Here is a 21,814-nt window from a genome sequence, read left to right as displayed (position 1 = left end):
GGATAATACCAAGGTCAGCCTTTAAAATAAAGTATTTCATAACCACAAAACCAGAGAAGTGTCAGGGATGATGCAGTAATGGTGACAACACCATTACTTCAGGCCCAACAAGTCAACTGTGTTACCCCACTCAGCACAAGCTTTTGTTTCTTTCCTGCTGTGTTGAGGGAGAGAGAGACTGCTGGTGGTCCAAACAACCATGAGAAATATTTCTTTACCAGTAAATACTCTTCTGAATGCTGTTAAGAAGGAACCTGTATGCCTACTTTGCAGATTCACCTGCCAAGCCCGTCAAGGGGCCATTTGCACTACAGCTACCAAGCTTTGTGTCATTCATAATTAGATACTCTTGCAAGAACTACTAACCGTTTGGCAAGCAGTGATGTAGGATATCAGATTCTGAAACAGTTATAATGCAGGTGAGGCTTTAGTCTGTGGTCATCCATCCTTGGCTTTTTGAAATACAAGCAGGTGAAAATGAACTCGGCAAGTACTAAACAAAACCTAACTGTATTACTTCTAATAACTTTCACACGCATCCCTACTGGAATAAGTATAAACTGCTGTTTCTTGTTTTATATTAGTTGGATTTTAACATAGTTTCTTATGAGTGTGAACTAGTCAGCTGTCAACAGTATTTAGAAGACAGTTTATGGATAATAAGTATACTGGAAACATTAAGTTGTGACAACTAAGAGAAATAGGCTAGAATAAATCACGCTAATGATCATCTAGCTTTATCTATAAAACAAAGACCTAAACAGTATTATTTGACTTCAGCAAGGACAGGCCTGCTTTAAGAACAAATGAAGATGACGCATGCTGAAGTAAGTGGGTCACAGAACAGGTCACTTCCCCTGAACACCAGTGAAAACATGACTTCAAGCCTACTGTCCCAGAATCTGTAATTAGTACCAGCCATAAAATATTCCTGAAGCCAACCCGGCTACAGCATCTGTAAGAGATAGTCCAACTACCTTCCAACTCCAATTATGTGAGCTGTCAGTCCCGCTAGATTAAAAAAGATTATTTAAGCCACTTGTGACAATTTGCTTTTGTGTCCAATAGCTTACATGTTCACTTTCCACCAATTTGTTCACTTGGTGCCATGTCCCTATTTCCAAAAAAAATCCCACAAATTTTTTTTGCAAAACATTGCACTTGCAAGCAATAGCAAGTTTGTGAAATATTGCTAGAACAACTTGTACCACACCATCTGCTACATGTGGAGAACTGAGAAATCACAGATCTGTCTGGGCTTTGAAATTTGATTTTTTACGTTAGTTCTGACTAACATCTTTTGAAGTAACTTCACTTCAGTCTTACCTTCTTCAGACTATGTTCCCCTGTCTATGTGAAAAGTACATAGGAAATATGCATACGCCAGGAACTGTAACAGATCAGTAGTCGGTATTATATTGTCCCTTCCATTGAGTTGGTGAAGTCCTCTCATTTGCGAAATACAGTATGCAAAAATCCCAACATAAGACAAGGTATAAAAATGAGTATTGAATGCAACTGAATCTGCAGGAATAATTTAGATATCATGGAGAATGATGCAATAGAGCACACACCTATAATTTCATGTCCTACAGGAGATGTTCCTCTAGAAACTTAGCTGAACTATCCTTTATTCCCCAAATAATTAGTTAAGAGTTATTTATACATTATGGTCCCACAAGATTTCTGATTTACAGTACAAAGAGTCAGGCACTGAATACAGTGACTATATTCCATTACTGACAGGAAAGTCTGCGGGCAAGTTGCTCTGGCCTAAGCTTGCTGCGTTTCACTGGGATGAAAAATAAAGAACATTTTAGGCGGCCCACAAAGTGCAGTTGTTAAACTGACCCTATTTTCTCTCCTTCTTTCCATTTTCCTGTATCCAGCCCTTCAGTTTCACTGAATTTCAAAGGGATAGTGTTATTTACGCTTCTTCCTATTTTAGAATGTTTTTATCATGTGGCATAGCACTCCAACTGCCTTAGGGGAGCTTTAATGATAATTTTATTTTTAAAAGTATAGGCTTATCTTGCCTGACCTTGATGCACATAGTAAAAGGTTGCTAAACTCCTCCTCTAGAAAACAAAACAGGGAACAAATGTCCTGCGCCTGCTGGATCAAAAGCTCATGTGCGGCAGAGCCTTCCGCTAACCCAAAATATATCACCAAGGCAACTGTAGCAGTATTGCAAACAGGTATTGCAAAGGCTTCCCAGCCAGGATTTAAATAATCTGATTTTCCTGCAGTATGTTTTCTACAACACTCAGCAAGTCTCTTCAGAGATGAAAAGCATGCTAACACCATTCCAAAGAGTATCTTGGTACAGCAGGCAGTTATCACTGCTCTTCAGAAAGAAAATTAGAGCATGTCACTGTTCAAAGGTCATACGAGGAGGCGAGTAGAGCCCATGCAACTTGGAAGTTGTTGGTTGTCATCAGTTGTACCCAGTCCCTCAAACTAGTGAAAGGATAAGGAGATAACCTACTTCCCTGTTCTCTCCCCTGTTCCTTCTCTGTCATCCTGTAATGGCACCAACTACTACTTATCTTTTCTGGTTGCACTGAACGGTAAGAATTTGATCATAACTAGTGTTTGCTACAGCTTCTCCCTCTTGAGGAGTTGTCCTTGTGGTACTAGTCAATTCTGATGCAGTGTACATGGGAACACCAGTGTTTGAATAATCCTTCTGTTTACACTCTTCCTTTCTAGTACATTACTAGCAACCAACATGCTTGATGATCCATTGCTTGCTTTTATAAGTCACAGATTACGTGCTAGGAATGCTTGCAATGGGACACTTTGAAGGGCTAACTGCAAAAGGCTGCAAAATTCACAACTATCTATTGCATCTTGGAGAACTCTGTTCCACGGCTAACAAATCACATCAGTATATCAGCTTGCTTAGGACTTTTCTGCTCAACTACACAGCAGGGCTCACAGAATTCAATACTACTATGACCTGAAGTCCCCAGGAGTCTAGGTGTCTGTTCTCATGTAGAATAGTGGGATGCCACAATACAGATTTCCCTGTTCTTTCCATAAAGCAGAAAACATCTTCAAATTCCTTGCTTCTTCCAAAAATACATCCTGAAGTAGGTAGTGCCTGTATACCTGTAGTGCTTCTCCAACACAACTGTAATACAGCAAACACGCTTAGGACAAACTGTCTCAAATCAATCTCTCAATTTTTCAAGGGCAACTACACTTCAAATTAGTTGTGTAAAAATGCTCGTCTCAGGTTTTTGGTAGCCTAGCATAAGAGATTTTACACTTTATTGATTTGACACAACCTGTTCTTCAAACTCCTGTAGCAAAATGGGTCTGAGGCTGAAAATATCGTTTACTTCCATCCTTTTCATAAACCATCCAGAAGAAGCAACCCCTCAAAATGAACATTGGCAAGAGCAGTTAGTAAGGTTCACGTTGTCCCTGGCACAGTATAGTATGAAATCTCACAACATGAGCTGAGGCAGAGATTTATACCTGTAAGGGTCTAGCACCAGTCAACAAGTTGTCTTCCTCACATCAATGAATGTATCAAGGAAAGCCAAGGAAGGTAGATAATCAAGGCTTATCCTTAGACTGGCTGGTTTAGTCAGTGGTCCATGAGTGCTAGCCCATAATCCTGTGCTTTTTCCATCACTTTTCATACACTGTGAATACATATCCTAGAGACAGGATGGAAGGGTCAGGTTCAGAAAGAAATGAATAGAAAAAAGGAATGTGGATGAAGTAGTATTGCCAGCAACCACAGTGTCTCAGCAAAAGAAGTGTAGCACTTAAAGAAAGATAGCAGAAAGCCAGGTTAAGTAAACAGGAGAACAAGGTCAGTAAATGAAAATAAGAATAGAAGTTGCAAGAAAAAAATTCCCTCAGACAAGGGGAGTCAGGATCACAAGAACACAATTTCTCTGAGAAAGCAAGTGAACTCCGGATTCAGGAACATGACAAAAATCTTTGGTTATTGCCCAAGACAAGTTTTTAAATAGGTACCCAACTTTGACCAGCATTTGCTATAGATTATTAATAGCTAGTTGTTCACTCATTTCTAGTAAAATGTGCATAGACTCAGTGAACAATTTAACACAGCTGAGATATTCACCAAGATGGGATGGGAGTTTGAAGCCTGCCCTGAAACTCTCAAAAACTGGATTGCCAAAAAACCCCAACCCTTTTACATAATCTAAAAGAATAAAAAGCTGTATCTTATTTTCAACAGACACATCTTCCTTTACAGTCTGCAAAGAAAATAACAGTAGCAACAAAAACCTAAGTAAAATTATATTCATCACCTTTACTGATGAAGCAGATAACCTAAGCAATATAAATAGTAATTATTTTAAAAGATACAATTGCTGTTATCACAGAGAAATGTTATTTTTATATGCCACTGAACGTCTTTATTCAGAGCGTGTTGGCTTTCCAGGCTCATTCTTGTTTCTAGGTCTACGGAAGACAGAGCAGAAGGGCTGGCAGTGCACGTAATTTGTCTGTTTGGTGTGTATGCATGCTTAAGGAAGCTTTTTCTCTCCATTTCCCTGCCACTACATGTAAATAATTCTCCCTACCTTCTACCTTTAAAATTTAGTAGGGCAGAGGGAGGAGCTAGAAGGATTTGTTCAGGATGTTGAACTAAATTAATACTAAAACATGCAGCAATAAATGAAAAGTTGCACTTGAGTCAGTCTCAACTGTGTTACTCTGAAGTAACTACACGTCCCCACATGCTGTACCGTACTTCCCACAAACGTCCTTTCTGTTCTTGCTTTGTGAGAGCAAGAACCAGTCATCTTGATACCGAAACACTAAAAGACAGATAGTTTGTCATTAGCAGGAGTGCTCTTGCCTGCTGTCACTTAGCAGTCTATACAGCATTTTTGCTCTGCTCCTAAAGACTTAGACTTCAGCATACTGAAAGAAGCAGGTTACATGCATAACATCTGAGATCTGCTCCTAACATTGTGAATTTATAGTATTAGTCTATTTTATAGTAATGTTTCTGCCAAAGTGCCTTTTAAAGTACAAAAATACAAAGACGACAAAGTAAAACAAGAAGTTGATGATACTACGGTTGAAAGATGCAATAAAATAGTAATCCTTAGTTTTAATTGTAGCAATAGCGGGTCAGGCATTTCAGCAAGCACGGAGTTCTGTTTTGGTTTTAAAGTTGATACTGCTCCCTGAACTCAAAAGCTGTGATAACACTGAGATTTTAAGAACCAGATTTAGTGCTGTGCTCTTGTTTTGATAGATACTTACGTGTCAGCAGTCACAGCAGATGATATTTACATTTAGACTGCTGGCTGCATGTTCCTTAATCTTTTTGCCTATGCTCATTCTATTGAGCAAAAGAAAATATGTATTGTCAGAAGCAGCCTTGCTCTATAAACACTGACATCTCTCTCCACCAAAAGCCAAGCCAGCCAAGCTCTCCATAGCAGATTCATTTCTTTAGGATTAGAGATGCATCCACACATCTATACTCAATGTGCTTGTCAAGGCAGACAGGTTTCAGTTGATCATACCTTCCAAAACTTGTGCATTATATTAAGATGTTGCCAAATAGATATAATAAATAAAAAAAACATAGTTACAAAGAGGGATTTGAAGTTGTGGGCTCCTCCTAAGAGGGATTACAGAAACTAATGATGTTTCATTAAACCTTTCCGGTATCAGTTTACAGCAGTAAGAAAAGAAGTGGACAGGCAAAAACTTCAACTGAGAATCAGATGGCAGCTACAATACCCCAGTCAAAACAAAACCGTTTGCTCTGTCAGGAGCTATACAGCAACAGAGACTTATAGATCTAGAAGAGCAAGTTACAAGCACTTCAGTAAACAGAAAGACAAAGCACATGTAACGTTTACCTTTGTAAACAAAACCAGAGCTAGGAACCACTGCAGTGACCTGCAAGTTTTGATTCCCGGTGGTGCCACCTCACTCCTGCTGTGGATGGTGGGGAGTCGCCGTCCCCAAGCTCCGGGGGAAGTTTCCCCGGCCCCGAGCTCGCTGCCAGGCTCCGGGCTGGGCCGAGGCAAGCATGCCCCGGGACGTGGCAGCAGCGGCAGGGACTGCCCCGCTCCCCCCGCCTGCAAGAGGCGCCTCTCCTCACCCCGGCGATTCCCGCAACTCTCCCCTCCCCCAGTTAAACCAACAACAACAAAAGAGGGAGGGGAGGAGGGGCGACCTTGCCCCTTTCCCCCGAGCCCCCCACCCGACCCTCCGGCGGGGGGCGAGCGCAGGCGGGCGCTCCCCGGCCCCTCCCGCCCGGCGGCGCGGCCCCCGGCCCGGCCCCTCACCGTGCTGGGTGAAGATATTGAAGCCTCCCTCGGCGGTGCGCCCGGCCGCCTCCCGCCGGCGGCCCGCCGGCCTGGCCGCGCTGCTCCCCCGCAGTCCCCGCGGCGGCTGCTGCTGCTGCTGGTGCTGAGGCGGCGGCTGGTGCTGGAGCCCGGCGCCCGGCTCCCCGACGCGGCCCACCTGCTGCCCCATCGCCGCGCTCCCGGCCGCGGCCCGCGCTCACATGCCGCCGCCGCTGCCGCCGCCGCCGCCGCCGCCGCTCCCCGGCCCGGCAGGCGGCCTCCCGCTCCTCCCCCCGGCGCGGCCCGGCGGCTCCCGCCCGCCTCGCCGCCCCCGCCGGCCCCCGCGGCGCTCCGGCCTGGGACTCACGGACTCGCCCCCTCAGCCCCCGCCGCCATCTTAAACCACAGAGCGCCGGGAGAGAGGGGACAGAGCGGCTCCCGCAGCCACCTCCGGTCCTCCGAGGGAGGCCGCCCACCCCGCCCCCGGTACAGTCACACACGCGCGGCCGCACAGGCGGCGTGGCTGTGGCAAGGACAGGCAGAACGAGGGAGCACGCACAGACACGGACTGAGGAGCGAGACCCCGGTTTCCTTGCCGGGTTGTGCCCTCGCAGGGTCCTCCCGTCTTGGCTGTGGTTTGAGGCCAGGCGCAGGCGACCCGACCGAAGGCCACGGCCATGGCCCCAAGGCTGCCTCGCTCGTGGCGAAGCTGAGCCCCAGCCCCCTGAACACGCTTTCGCTGTACGCTAAAGCCAGGCTGGTTCGCCTACAAACCCAAGCAGGTGTGAGGTGTGAAGCCGGGGTCGTGTACCCGGCTGCAGAAGGGAGTGGTGGTGGGCCTGTCCTGAGCCACGTGCATCTCCTCCTCCATGGCTCACCAGGCCCCGGGTGAACTCCCCGGGCTCCTGCCAGGACCTGCTCTCCTCTGCCTCTTGCTCTCCTGGCTGAGGGCGTGGAGGGAGAGGAAGGCACGGCTGTATGAATAACACCAGGCAAGTTGGTGGCCAGGCGTGGTTGGCAGCAGCGTCTTGTCATCGGGTGGCTGAACGTACGCTCTATTCTGTAACTAATTGGTAAACTGTCTTCTTTCAGCTTCTGTAATATTAGCATAAGGCTCTCCAATTCAAAGCAGAAGGGAGGAGGTTTCATCCTGAAAGATCATGGTGCTTGTTGTAGTTTAGAGGACCTAGGCACTTGGAAGTATTTTGCTCTCCAAGCTGGCTAGCATTTAAGCAATGCTTTGGCAATGTTGCCTCATCGTGGATGAGTCACAATGCAGCTTGTCTCAGATGCCCTCACCACATCACTGAGAACTGACATGACAGTGACAAATTGGCTTGGTAACACTCAGAGCCAGCCAGCTTCCAAGGAACTAGCAGCTTCCAAGGAGCTTCCACAGCAACCTGTGGCTGGACCAACCTTTGAGTGGCTGTCCTGGGGCGGGAAGGTCAGGAGAAGCTCCTCTCTGAGCTCTGTGAAAGTCAGCTTTCTTGCATGAAATTCCTAGCAACAGGAATTCTAAGGTCATATTCTATCTTCCCCGCGTCATGAGGTGCTACCGAAATGCTATCTGTACTGTCACATGCAATCAAACTGCACCCTTCTGCAATAATAATTCTGCCTAAAATAGGGGTGGCTCATCCAGCTGGGCTGGTGTGTACTCTGACATACGCTGGAGTAAACAGGAGTGAGGGGCACGCAGAGCCAGAAATGCCTTAACTGACTAAATTAATGGACTAAGAACATTGGGGAGATCAGGAATTACAGACAGACTTGCTAATAACACACAACGAAACAGTTCTTAAAATAGCGCTGGGAACATCTAGGGTGTAGCATGGGGTATGCATTGCCAAGTCTGGGACCTCGTATGGGCATGGTTATGTATATATGAGCAGAGGGTGTCTCTGGAGGATGGACAGTCTTGGGCAGAACTGGCCCACATGGGTAAACTCTGCAGTGGAGATATTTCTTGGTCTCATTCCAGCTAGAATTTGCAGGGTTTGGCATTTATAAATGGTTTGCCTTGTAAACAAAATATATGTTCTCTGGAGACTGTAGAGAGACAACAAACATAGAACTCCCTCGTGCCATTTGCAGTTGCCGTGTAGGATAGAAGAACCACTCCCTAAAAATCAACAGAAATAGTATTTTTCTTTCCTAATGCCTTTTACTCGCTGATCCTAAAGAAAGAACTATCCAGAAGGCGGCCATTAGCATTTTAAAAGAAGATGCCAGTGTCAAGAGACTATTATACATAAGTGCACTAAGGAGAATTGGGTTTAAACACTGTTGTTCTTCCTCAGATCTCATGAAATCCCTCATTCTCCATACCAGCAGCTTGTGCACATATGGCAGCTTGCTGTGGGTTACGTTAATGTCCGACTGCCTGGAACTTGTCTGACACACAGAAACGTCTGGACTGGGGATGGAGTCAGGCAGGGGCTTTCTAAAAACGCCTGTTGCAAGGGGAAGAGGACTGCAGCATGGTTACCATTTTGCTATTGTATAATAGTATTTTAAGGTCATGCCGTACCCTATTAAAAAAGCTTCAAAAACAGTGCCCCAGACATTGCTGGCTGTGGACAGCATACTAAACAAGCCCTACCCTCAGACTGTACCCCACCTGGTCCTCTCAACAACATTGTTTATATGGTATCATATATGTTTATATGGTATCATATAAACAGGGGATGCCGAGCCCTGGTTGGTGACCACTCTTCTAGAGTGCCTGCTAGAAGAGCAATGGGGATATAAACAAGAAACTCCCCAAACTGAAAATAACTCTGTGCTACTGAGTCACCGATGACACTGAGCCACACCGTTCCTCACTGTTAAAAGGGGGGCTAATAAGTATTTACTTCACAGGGTGTCATGATTATTAACCATGCAAAGATTACAAAGTGCTTTGAAGAGGTAAAATCTGTATCAATGCTATCTATTATTATCAGCTGTGATGTTATCAGCCCCATGTAGTATCAGGAATAGGTTGTTTCTCAGAAGGTAATTTCTTTTGAAGAGGTCTGGCACCATGCATTAATGAGGTATCAGTAACAGTTACTGTCCTCCTGGCAATTTTGGGCTTCCAGTCAATCTGCCGTCTCATGAGCTGTTCGAGTAAGGGATAAAAAGGACCAAGGAACAAAGGCAGCATTGAGGTTACAGTAATGTGCCTGACGAGAAATGTGGTATTTCTAGAATCATTTCTGAACTGACTTTAAATATTCACCGTATATCCATTTCTTGAAGCTTCTTCTAAGCACTGACAATGCATTGCTGCACATCCACAGTGTGCTCCAAAAATCATACCATCAAATAAGTGCTGGCTGAGCAGGCTTATGTGCTCAGCATTACATGTCACGAGCATGCTGCTGTCATCTGCCTGAAGTACTGGTTCTGTGCCAGAAGAAGCCTGTGGACCAATTGGAGACTCCTGAGCCTAAGTGTTGAGTCAACTGGGCAGTTTCTCTTTGTAACTTAGGAAAAATTAACTAGCAGTACTCTATCAGTGGCTTGAAAATTAATTCTAGGAGTAATCTTTGCTCTTCTTCCAGCTCATATACCTTCTGTGTATCAAAGCTACACAGAGAAACAGGTTTGTCTTAAACATTTGGCTGGTGTTTAGGCCATGGATGGTATTAGTTAAGGTATTTGTTAAGTGCCTAGAACAACAGAGGCCTGATCGAGGCATTTGGAGAGTTCTCAAGAGTAAGGGATACATATGGATAACATGTGAGGATTTTTATGCTTTTATTGCAATACCAGAACAAGTTGTGGAGCTCAGGACAGCTGTAACTCCCCTGGAATGTCTGCAAAGGCAATGTGTAATGTCCACTAGATGGCCCGTGGCATTGCTGCTCAGCGTCCCTGTAACACCCTGGACTTCACCTGCATGAAAACCAGGCAGCCACCTCAGCCTTAATGGAGGGGTTCTGGGGAAAGACATTTAGAAAAAAAGAAAAAAGAAAGATTTAAAAATCTGATAAAGGCTTCGTGACACAAGGTTAGTTACTCTGCATTAAACATTGAAAGCTTGTAAGTGCTGAGCCATTTCAAAGGAGAATGTCGTTTCTTGGTGCAACATGTACAAGCGCTCACCCTTTCATCTCTGATTGACAGCTCTTAAAATGTACTGTCTGCACAGATCTTTCATGGCACAATAGGTAGTGTTTCAGTGTTGTCTTAAAAGTTATTTCAAATCATTACTATCATTTAAATTAGAAATTATGTACAGTGCATGCAAGATACCTTGGGGTACTCACATGCCTGTTCAATGAGAGTCTAGGAGCATACAAGCTTTCTGGGGAAGTACAATTTTCTAACAGATTTTGCCCAACAGCACAGAAGGGTTCACGTGCAACCCTTCACAGATGAAATTTCCTCTGTTAATAACTGTTCTTTCTTCCACCACAGCTAAAATAAAAACTACACACACAGACCCTCCCCCAAACACTGCATCCCACCACCCAACTCAGCCCTTTCCTCAGTGCGACCCAACCTTTTGTTATCTCTTTGATGCTGCTTCAGCATCATCCTCATTCAAACTCTTCTGACACTGCCAGCTACTAGTCTAAACATCGATGCTTACCAGGAGAGCGAGCAAACAAAGGGCTCTGTGCAGAGGGAGGAAAGGGCCTGGGCGTACAGTGTTGTAGCGGAAAAGATAAGTGTGTGTGTGTGTGTATCTTGGGCATCCCAGGCATTCCAATTCTTCTTTTACTTGGTCCTGTGTTTTTGTGTTAGGTATACTGTGTAACTAACCACCCTCATGGATCATAACTGTGTGGCCAGTCCTTGTGTACATATCTACTAACTGTAAACAGCAACACATTAACTGTGTTGAGGTTTTGCAAGAACTGTACCCGTCGTGGTATAACCTGTAATCTTTTCACAGCCTCCATCAGAGTAAAGCCAGAGGTGGGGAGACATGGAATAAGGAGATTATAGGACTCCTTCAGTAATTGTTTTCCTGTCTGATATATTTCTGTAAGTACTACAGCTGCACCGCCCTTCCCAATCATCTGTTTAAGGCACAAAAGGTTGTAGAAGGGTATGCTAATAAGAACATTAAGAATGTTGTTTGTTTGCCTTTTTCTGTGGAAAATGTTGCCTCTACCAAACAAAAATGATGACCACTCTCAGCATCTGCTGGGAATTGCAAATTTGTACTCAGCTTGCACAGTGTGATCACTGATAAAGTACATTTGCTGAGGTAATATGAGGTCCCTCAGCAGCAGTGGTGATGATTCAGGCTTTTAGGCATTCATCTGCAGGTGGGTCAATAGGAGTGTTTTGCCACCAGAGTTCCAGGGTTGCCTTAATTCATATTTAGGAGCCTAATTATTTTGGTTCCTAATTTGAAATCTTACTGGCTCATTGGACAGCGAGAGGGTTCTCTAGTTTGCAGATGGAAGCTTTTCTTCCTGTGTTTTCTGTTTTCTCTCCCTGAGAGATTTGTAGCCAGAGGGCTGACATTTAGATAAGGGATAGCTAGGTTCAGAGCATAATAGTATACTGCGGTACCTCCTTCAATACCTCTGAGACCGACCTCATCCCACCTTAGATTCCTCTGATGACTACTGTACTGTAGTTGAATTAGAATAACCACCATGATAGTCCAAAACAAAATAAAGGCTACATTAGCCAGAAAAAAAATATTCTTATCTTTTTTTTCTAAGACGTGCAGCTAAAATAAGATGGAATTAGAATCATAGAATCATTTAGGCTGGAAAAGACCATTAAGACTCCAGATTTAGCAGTGCTTCCTCTCCATGCTCTTTGCTTCCTGTGCTAGTTTCCCCTTATACCTCCTTCACCTCTGTCTTCTTGCCTCCTCACACTGTCACTCGTGCTCAGAATACTTTGCCAGCCAGTGAGTTCCCAGCGCCTTCACTTCCCTTTTCTAAATCATACTGAAAACCGTGTCTTCCAAAGTTGCCCTTGTTACAATAATTAATCTCTCTGTGACTGCACTCCTGGTATTGTTTTGAGTTGTACACACTTTTGAATTTAGTCTTTGATCTTGTAAGGAAGCCTGAGGGTACAACTTCTTGCAGGACTGGTACTCTGCATTATAAATTTAGGATGGCAGGGATCCAGCCTTGCTCTGGACCACTTTGGTAAATGCCCATTTGCCCTGGCCTCAAATGGTGACATGCTCTATGCAATGGTCCTAAATAATTAAATCACTTTTAAAAGTCAAAGTTTGGTCTAAAATATTGTTATTGTTTCATTCTACAAAGTGTGGATAGATTCTTCCTTGGCAGGCTTTTTTATTTAATTATGCAAGAGTAAGTGATTACTTTATCTTTCAAATGATACTGTGTTCCTGCTTCACACAGTTACATAGTAATAAATATCCATGCTTTTCAGCTTCCAGCTTTAATGTTATTTCTTTAAAAAATGCTCAGTAGCATGAAACTACTCTAAAGAAAAATGTACAACTGAAGCAGGAGAAAGCATCAGGGTTTTGTAAGATGTTTCTGTGAATGCGTATGTATGTGTGTGTGCACAGAATAGACTGGTACCCAAGAGAGCAGCATATACATTTGTAATCAAATCTCACTTAAATTTAAAACTTGTTCCTTCTGTTAAACATGCAAATATTTCCATTTTCTTTGCAAATTCTGCCTCTCTGCTCATTACCAAACCTTTCAGAAAAGACATAAGCCAAATCTTCCTCTGATCAGGCTCTTAATGTGTTTTGTGTGGTCTTTATTTAGACTGTAAACTTGCTGAAGTAGGAAATGTCTTATAAAAAAACAACTACACTGTCTCATTTCACATCCAAATTCTTCTCCCATACCAGCTGTGTGTGTTTGCCTAGCAGCAAGTCTTCTGTTAATGAATGACTTGTTCTCATTAGCTTGTCAGGCTGGATATGTTGCCTGTAGTTCCCACTCATACAGAGCAGTGCTCCTTCCCTTGTAGCTTCTGGTAAATCAAACAATGAGATATATAAAGCCTTGTGTCTCTAAATCTGACCTCTGTACTTGTAATCATTAACTAACACAGAATGCCAAAATAAAGTAACTAGCTGCTGGTTAAATGTATTTAACATAAGCAGAGTCCTATGGACTGCCTGGTGTGGGGATTGTTGCAGGTTTTACCACCAGTTGCCACTTCTAAGCTCTCTTTAAAAGAGGGGAAAATTAATTCCCTGATCAGCAGAGCCAAAAGAGTTGCACTCAATATATTTTTTTGGTGAAGCTGAGGTCCACAGTGGATTCTCTGACACCTAGGAGGTTTTCAGAATGATGCCCTGAGCAGCCTCATCTAACTTTGAAGCTGGCTGTGCTTTGAGCAGGAGGCTGGACTAGATGGGCTCCAGTGATCCCTGCCCACTTAAATTCTTACTGTAATAAAAGTTGAGTTCATCTGCAGGTTTCCTCCATTCAGAGCATTAATTAAGGCTCTGTCCTCTAACGAGGCTGAATTTTTCACAAAAGTCATAGGAACTGAATATTTCTGGAACCTCTGTCTCTCCATCTGATTTGCATAAAATTGGCCAAACAGGTTCAAAAGTTACTGGGAGGTAAAAGACAGCTAGGGTAGACAGAGATACTCCCTTCCCCACACACATAGGACAACTGTATAAGCCTTGTTTTCTTAAGAAAACCTTTCTTCCCTTTATGTTTGTGCAGAAAACTTGTCAAGTGTTCATCTAATGAGGCCTGAAGTCATGCTACGTACTCCCAGCTGCAGCCAACCTGAAATAATACCTCCCCAGAGCCAACAGCACATTTCATACAGCTGAGGCATTTACTGTGCAATCTGAACTATGCAGAGAAGTTGAGACATTTAGGAGTGAAACCCGGGCATCTTCTTTCTGATAGTCAGAGATTATATTGTGCTCACACGAGCGTATGTTTAAGTCTGCCTGGTGCCTTGTCCATCTCTGCCAGCAGACACGCGAGTGTGTCTGTTACCCCTCTGTGTCATCCTCAACTTTCTCATACCCAAGAGTGACAGAAAGGGGAATTTGACCTCAGCATGCTAGAGACCGCCTGGCTGTCTGCCTTTCCCTTTTTGTCTACTCTTTCTTAGGATGCAGTCACACTACAAAATTACCTTGAGTCATCTGTCTTGGAAGTTTTTCCAATGGGTTGCTTGTGATAAAAGGCAGACATACCAGGCGCATTAATAATCTGTGCTACTAGGGGAGACACTGATATCGTGTGAATCCACTGTGGATTGTACGTGCTTCTGAGATTTCCGTCTACCTGAGCCAACTTCATATCCCTCCCCAACATCTCTTCTGCAAGGGACCAGTTCTATACCTTCAGTCCACAAAGCTTGCCTGATCAGCCGAGAGACTCCTTTAGCAGCCATGGCAGCAGATTATTCTGTTTCCCTTTCTCCCAGTTTGCAGAGAACACACCTATCTTCCTCTGTTTTTGATGGCCCTGGAAAACATTACTTCTGTGTTCCCGGGAAAGAGCTTCAGAGCACTTCTATTTTCTGCCTTGCAGGGAAGCAGAAACTGTGAAATTATCAGCATCCTCTGTTTGTATGTTCCCTGGAGCTGTTATACTGCGCAGTCTGAAATAGAGATCCGGCCTCAGGGATTTGCTAATGGTGCATTCTGTCTCAGCATGGCACATGCTCATTCCTGGGGAGTTACTGAGTTAGCATTTATAGTTCTATATTTTTCCTCTGAGTAGATGAAACCCTCTGATTTTCCTTCAGCACTGAGGTCTTGTGCGTTGGATTCTCTTCTCATGACAGCTTACTTGGAATGTCACCAGAAAGCTTTCAGCCTGGATCCTTCCTCCTAAAATCATAGACTACAGTAGCATCACGCCAGTGATTCTCCCGTAACTTGGTGTCTGATCAGCAGGCAACAGTAAAATGAGGTCTTGTTAAACACAATTTCAAAATAATAAAACAAAGACTTCTGCGCTGAAGATGGGTGATTGTTGTTGTGGGCGCTGGAAGCCTTTTGCAACTGGGTGAATAAGCTCACGAATAGGAAACAAGAGAGCAAGCAATTGGTAAAGAAAGCACAAGTGGAAAAACTGCGGGGAGTGAGCACTGCTGGTTGTTTTGATGATGCTAATGTGGGTCCCTACTGTAGAGAAATGGCAGTGGTAAAGGATGAAGTGAATGCACTCGAGGTTTACCCCGTTCTCTGGTCGGTTTGTCAATTCATGCTTCTCCGTCCACCTTATGCAATGAGGGATTTTTTTTGTGTGGGCAAGGGTTGAACTAACAGGAACACTTTTACTATATTTCATATTAACTTGCTAGTGAAGACAAGACCTCTCTTGCATGACCTACATGCCTGAACTCAGAATCTCTCTCCTGGGCCTGCCATCTTCAGATTTAAATCCTTTAAACAAGCTCAAGTTTTCATCTCCTCATCCATATTTCCAAAGCATGTAAGCCTCAAGGCACCAGGCCAACAACGGAATAGCGCTGAGCACAAAGATGTTTTTGTAACCACATCAACTCAGCCCAATGCAGATCAACTGCAGCAAACCCTGCAGATTGCTTCACCTCCCAGTGTAGTTCCATTATAACCTCTCATTTTTGCTAGTCCTCAGCTGATAGCAAAAGCTCCTCTTTCAGCTTTGTAACTCTGACTTTTCTTTTTTTCACTTTCAGTGAAATGCTGTTGAGAGCTGCCAGAGACTCAGCTGTGACACAGATCTATCTGAATTCAGGGTTTTGGAAGTGTTCTTTCACGCTTGTCATCTCCTGCAATAAGCACTGCATTGTACCAAGTCTGTACATTCTTTACTGCTCTACTTGTTGCTATGGCCAGAGGTGCCAAGTTTCAGCCTGATTCTTTTGGGAGACTAGACAGAAATCTGGATTTTCTTTCTTTCTGCTTTGTTTATGCTCCTGGCCCCTACAGCATTCTCCCTTACCATCACCCAAAACTTCTTTCCAAGGCAGGAAGGTTGGAAGCCACTGCCCTCTCCAGTCTCTCAATTTGTATAACCAGCAGCAGTCCCTCCTTGGCCTGAATCATTGCAGCAGAGAAGCGAACACATGGATGGATTCCCTTTCTAGCCAGGTGTTTCCAAAATCAGGGAGAAGCAGAAAGGAACAGATGGGAATGGCCTGGAGCAGAGAAGAGGGAAGGTTTTGGCAGGGGAGCTACAAACATGTGGCATTGTCAGTCTGTATCAAGCTTGGGAAAGGCTCTCGCAGAAGGGAGAGCAGCAGGACGCGCTGCCTCATTGCCATGGAAACAGCCAAAGAGCTGGCTGGGCAGATTTAGAAATGTCTCCTGCTTGGGACTACTTTCAGTACATGTCATCTATCTTTGCAGGGATTAAAACAAGGTGGAAAAGAGGAAATGCCCCATGCTGAAAGCTGATAATGTGTCTTCTTTCTTAGTTTACAATGGAGAGTCAGTCTTCCATGGCTTTATGAAGATATCTGTTCTCCTCTCAGAAATATGTCCTGATTTTGATGGGGATTATTTTTCCCTATGTCCCCATATTTTTAGGAGTCTTTCATTACAGGGATCAACCACTTTTGGCATTATGATTCTACCTGCCATTTCGATGCTCCTGTGTGCATGGCTGTTCCTCGTGCGTCTTCCAAGCACACTGGGTACCTACACGACATTTCTCTGTAAGACCTCTCCTTGATGACCCTCAGGATCTCATACTCCCTCAAAGAGGTTGATCTGTTCTCACCATAGCACCTCTATGTTTTTTTCCCCATACCTTTCAAGTCCAACACCTTTCCCACAGCCTCATAATGTTATTTTTGAAGACAGTCTAAAAGATTACAAAAAATATATATATTACAGCTTGTGTATGAAAGCCCTGCCCTAAGAACATGCTTCTGTTTCTACAGCTGGGGAGTGGAGAAAGACATGGAAATGTCCCCCATTAGAAAAGTGAAAAGGTTGATTACTGCACGTAGAAAGTTATTAGTCCCTACAGCCTGCACTTTGCAAAGTACAGAATAGGTAGGACTGTACAATTACCTGCAAACAACTGTCTTGGGAATCATCCTGGACCAGTCATTCCATAAGTACTAATTATCTTCCATGTCCATCAGCAGTCAGCATGTTTATACTGTAACAAATAAATGGGAGACAATGAAATGGTAGAAAATACTGGCTTACACTGTTTTCTCCACCTAAGCACCTTAGCAGCTATGGAGAGAGCAGTAGCAAACTATTTTGTATTTACTTAGGAAAAAGAGAAAGGATGGACTTTTTTATGAAATATGGAGAGGAAGAGATTACTGCTACAGAGTAGTAAGCAGTCATTAAACTATGTGTAAAATGTCTACACTTCTACCTGCTGTGTCTTACTTTCACAAGGAAGGGTCCCAGCTGTGTGACACAGCTAGCGATCTGTGGAGTCACAAGGAACATGCACAGTTGCTACTGTAGGAACAGGAAGGAGACACTGGCCAAGTTCAGTGCTGCATTTCCACAAAAATATTTAGAAAGCCCTTATAAGCAGGAGAGTCAATACGAGTAACTAGACCTGTTTGTTCTGGAACTAATCTCTCTGAAGTCACTCTTCCAGTGCTGACTGCACATTTAATGCCGTGTGTTCCTGCTGAAACAACTTCAGAGACCGTCTCATTGAGGCAGTTCAATATTTTCATGCAATTTTAATAAGCAGCAGAATATGCTGCAAAATAAGTCTGAGATTGGTTTGAGCTGGTGTCACAAGGAGAATGATGATAACACATAATGTGGTTGGAACCCAGGTGAAATTCCTTCTGAGCCTAACAGAAAGCTGTTATGTCACAGAGGATAAAGAACAGTTTCAGAAAACACAGTTCAGCTTAGCAGGGTTAAGACAGTAGTTATACCTATACAGATTCAATACCTTTCATGATTTGATGTTTAGCCAGATTAGGAGGATCTTCTCCTTTTTAAACATACTGAAGAAATAACCTCCTCAACTTAAACAAAAAACCCCCAACTATTACACCAGCTCAGCTGGCAAGATTCATTCTATTACTTCTGGTAGGAAAGTAACTTTTTGGTAGGGAAAGGAAAAATTATTTGCTCCTCAAAAAATAATGCCAGTTTCCCTTTTCAGCAATGGAATCACAGCAATTAAGTTGGCTGCTGCATCTCCTCCTTGATCGTGGCAAGAAGCTCAACACTTGAATTTCTGAGCTTGGAGAGGAAGCCAGCAACCTGCTGGCTGGCAGTAGGGCTTCACTTTCTTTTTTTAAGGGATGATTTCAGTTCAGTAGCAAAAAGTGATGTTTGAGCAAGGATACCACTGCCCTCTGCCGAGAGAGATGTGATTTGTTTCTTTCCTACTGTTTCATCTGCCAGCAAAACCAGCAACTTCATTGCTTGGAAAGTAACTGCGTGAAGAATTGCTCACTGAAGTCTGAGTTTAATTCCTGCTGCTTCTGTCTTTCCTCCGAAGTTTGCTGATCTGAATCTCTTTCACCAAATATTTTGAAAACTCTACACTTCATACAAAGTAAAGAGCAGCAACGGTAATTACATGCAAAATCTTGACATGATGATAGCAGGAACTGGGAAAACTTGAACCGGAGTTTTTAAAAAGCATGTATTAAACACTTGATTTATATTTATTAAACATGATTTATAAACACTTCAGGCATCCTCAACAATGTGATATCTGCTGGAGCTAGTTTTCTATTTTCCTGCCAAAATTCAATCATGCATTATCAGATCAGGCTGAAGTCCTCTACAGTTTCTTAATTATTTTTTTTTTAACTGCAGCACTTGCCTGACTGAGGTTTGGCCTCAGTCTTATATCAACACAATTTTTTCTGGTTATGCAAAAATGGAAGCTCATTCATTGCTACAGTTATAACCGGCTTTACATTATAGATCTAACATTACTGTAGTTTTGGGGTTTTTTTAAAAAAGGAAAAAATTTAAGTGAAACGTAACAATATTTTTAACCACTTGAGGGAGCTCTTTCATTTATACATTAGGCTATTGCTATTGTGCATACATATTGGGAAATTATAAACCATACTTTTAAATAGTTTGTTATAGGACACACTACACTGAAATATGTGAAAGTTTGAGGCTCTCGGGTGACTGACTTCAAAGCCCAGATAGAAGTTTTAAAGGAATTAATCATTCTGGTCAAGGCATCAGAAACAGCCACAGCTACTTACTCCCTGGGCCGACTGACACCAAAAATCTTAAAATAGAAAATAAATTAGAGTTACACAGAATTAAGAGTAGGCAGCGTTAATCACATCTGTCTTGCAGCAGTGCCAAAAATGACAGGAAGGAACAGGACCAGGCACAGGTTTTATAGAGGGGTTGTGAAAGCCTCAACCCTCTGCCTCGCCTCCCCGCCATCCCCACCTCTCCTTAACACTGGCCAGTACAGGCCATGCTGCTGCCTCCCCAGTGGCTTCCCTGGCCCGCACAGACCCCACCAGTCATCGTGCCGGTGTATCCATCCACCATGGGCAGCACGTATGTGTTAACAGCAAAGGCTTTTCTTTATGCTCCCCCTGAGCTGACAGGCGTAAGGCAGGCTCAGCCAGCGACCACTGCATTGAGCGTGTCTGCAGTCACCAGTCAAAGTGATGGTACATAATGTGTGTGTGAGATCTGTAAATTGTTATGCAGACTGCCTGGGGGCGGGGGGGGGGGGGGGAGAAAGAAAGATAAAGGAAGAGGGGAACAAGCAGTGCTGCAGAAATCAAGTTGCTGCCTGTCACTGGGTAGGTGAGAGCAAGTGAAGCTGAAGCAAAAGGTTGGGGTGTCAGGGCCACAGGTTCCCATGTCCATAAATGGGAACGACCACGCAGTGATTCACCCAAGAGTGCTCAGGAAGGGTTGTGGTTAGGCAATCATTGAGCAATGCAACATGTAGGATTAATGTAAAAATGGTAATTTGGGGATTTTTTTTGCTTTTCCACTTGCTCACCCAGCCGATACTGGCACCCCAGGACACTTCGGTGTAAATAGCTAGCACAGCATTTTCAGCATGAGGGCACCAGTGATCATGTATAGCCTGGCTTGAGAGTATCTCTGAGCAGCATTGTGTTAAAATCGACTTCTTAAGAACGGGGGCAAAGTTATGTGAAAACTCCTGGTGCTATCACCTGTGCAGCTATTTGCATTTCAGCAATGATGGGATTTTTATTTTTTTCTTCTAATTTTTACAACAGTTTTCCTATTAAGCAGCATGAAAGATGGGTGGTGGGACAATAGTGTGAACACACATGGCAAACTAAATCTGTTTCAGAATTTTTCACTCGGTGGCTCTGCTCCGAGTGCCCACAGATTATTTAAAACAACTTCTGAATAGTTCCAGCAAAGTTACACATCTAAAAGAGTGTAACTCTCACACTAGTGTCTCGGGTGTGTGTTGGTCAAAGCAAATTTGTTTTACTAACAGGTCTGATAAGGTGAAATGTGATAGAAATGTTTTAATACCTCATCGTAGCTTCGTACCTTGGTTTGGGACAACCTTTCAAGGTGTACCTGGGTATGTATCGTGCATAGCACAGCCCTGAGGAGAGGGAGGAGAGGGAGGAGAAGGAAAGACATGTACTTGCCGGTAGAACATCAGTGGCTTAGTTCTCCTGACTTTGGGAAAACTTTCCCATTTACGCGGTGAAATGCAGCTACTGAGAGGTTACTAGAGTTTGTTTGCTGATGACGTGTTCCTGTGAGTCACTGTCCGTCACGAGCCTGTGTCTACCTGGGGAAAGAGGGAAAGCGAGGGTGCAAACCTCAGCCTTTCACCCAGTTTTTGACCCTCTGGAGTACAGGCTGGGACTGGAACAAGACCTCTCCAGCCAGGCCCCCTGCTCGGCTCCCCCCCTTACTGGTGAGCTGTAGCTCATGCTCCCCAGGGCAAAACTTGTGAGGGTGAACACCCCCTTGCCACAAAACCCCCACTTCTTGGGGGACAGGTGGTGCTACTCAAGTCAGCAGGCACTCGGTTTTTACCTCCCTTTAAAAATATTTGCCCTTGCTCCCGTAAAGCCGTTTGGAAGAACCTCATTGGGGAGCACACATGTTCGTACCGAACCCCGAGCACCGGGGGGAAGCGCATGTTGAGCAACCCTGCGTTCCTTCTCAAGGACGAGGACAAATAAAGCCGCCAGGTCCTCCAGGCCTCCCAGCCTTGACTTCTGAGTCCTCCCAGTTCCCTGAAATAAGTTTTCCTTGCGCTGGGGGGTGTGGGGATGAGGGGGGGTGTGGGGACGAGGGGGGGTCCCCAGGGCCAGGGCAGGCCTGCCCGTGGGTGCTGACTGAGCCCGCCCAGGACCCCGCTTTACTTTCCGTCTCAGGAGGACTGGGATAAGGTGGCGGCGAGCGGTCCCGTCCCACCACGACGCCTGACAGGAAAGCCGGGGGAGGGACGGACTGACGGACGGACGCGGGGGAAAGGCGGAAAACTGGGGGGGTAAAGGGTGCAGCGGGGGGGGACACGAAGGGGGGCACGTGCGCCTCACGTGCCGCCTCCCACCCGCCTTCCCACCGCCCCCACACCGCGCGCCCCCGCCTCCCCCTTCGCGGAACGCCTCCCAGCCAATGGCCAGCGGCGCCGCTCCCCCCTCCCTCT

At 44.5% G+C, this 21,814-nt stretch overlaps 1 protein-coding gene across 2 annotated transcripts in view; it reads right to left on the bottom strand.

Moving 5' to 3' along the window:
- ABL2 (ABL proto-oncogene 2, non-receptor tyrosine kinase) overlaps window positions 1-6,605 on the bottom strand; it is a 51,228-nt gene extending 44,623 nt beyond the window's left edge. For both annotated transcript variants that reach the window (XM_072868981.1, XM_072868982.1), the window contains exon 1: window positions 6,303-6,605. In XM_072868981.1, coding sequence (XP_072725082.1) covers window positions 6,303-6,492 — 190 coding nt within the window. In that variant the 5' untranslated portion in view covers window positions 6,493-6,605. The remainder of the gene's footprint in view (window positions 1-6,302) is intronic.
- Between the last annotated feature and the right edge of the window lie 15,209 nt (window positions 6,606-21,814).

The sequence above is a fragment of the Ciconia boyciana genome, chromosome 7 (genome assembly GCF_034638445.1).
Source record: "Ciconia boyciana chromosome 7, ASM3463844v1, whole genome shotgun sequence".
NCBI lineage: Eukaryota > Metazoa > Chordata > Aves > Ciconiiformes > Ciconiidae > Ciconia > Ciconia boyciana.
The sequence above is the reverse complement of the archived record's forward strand: the minus strand, read 5'-3'. Positions and strand labels throughout refer to the sequence as shown.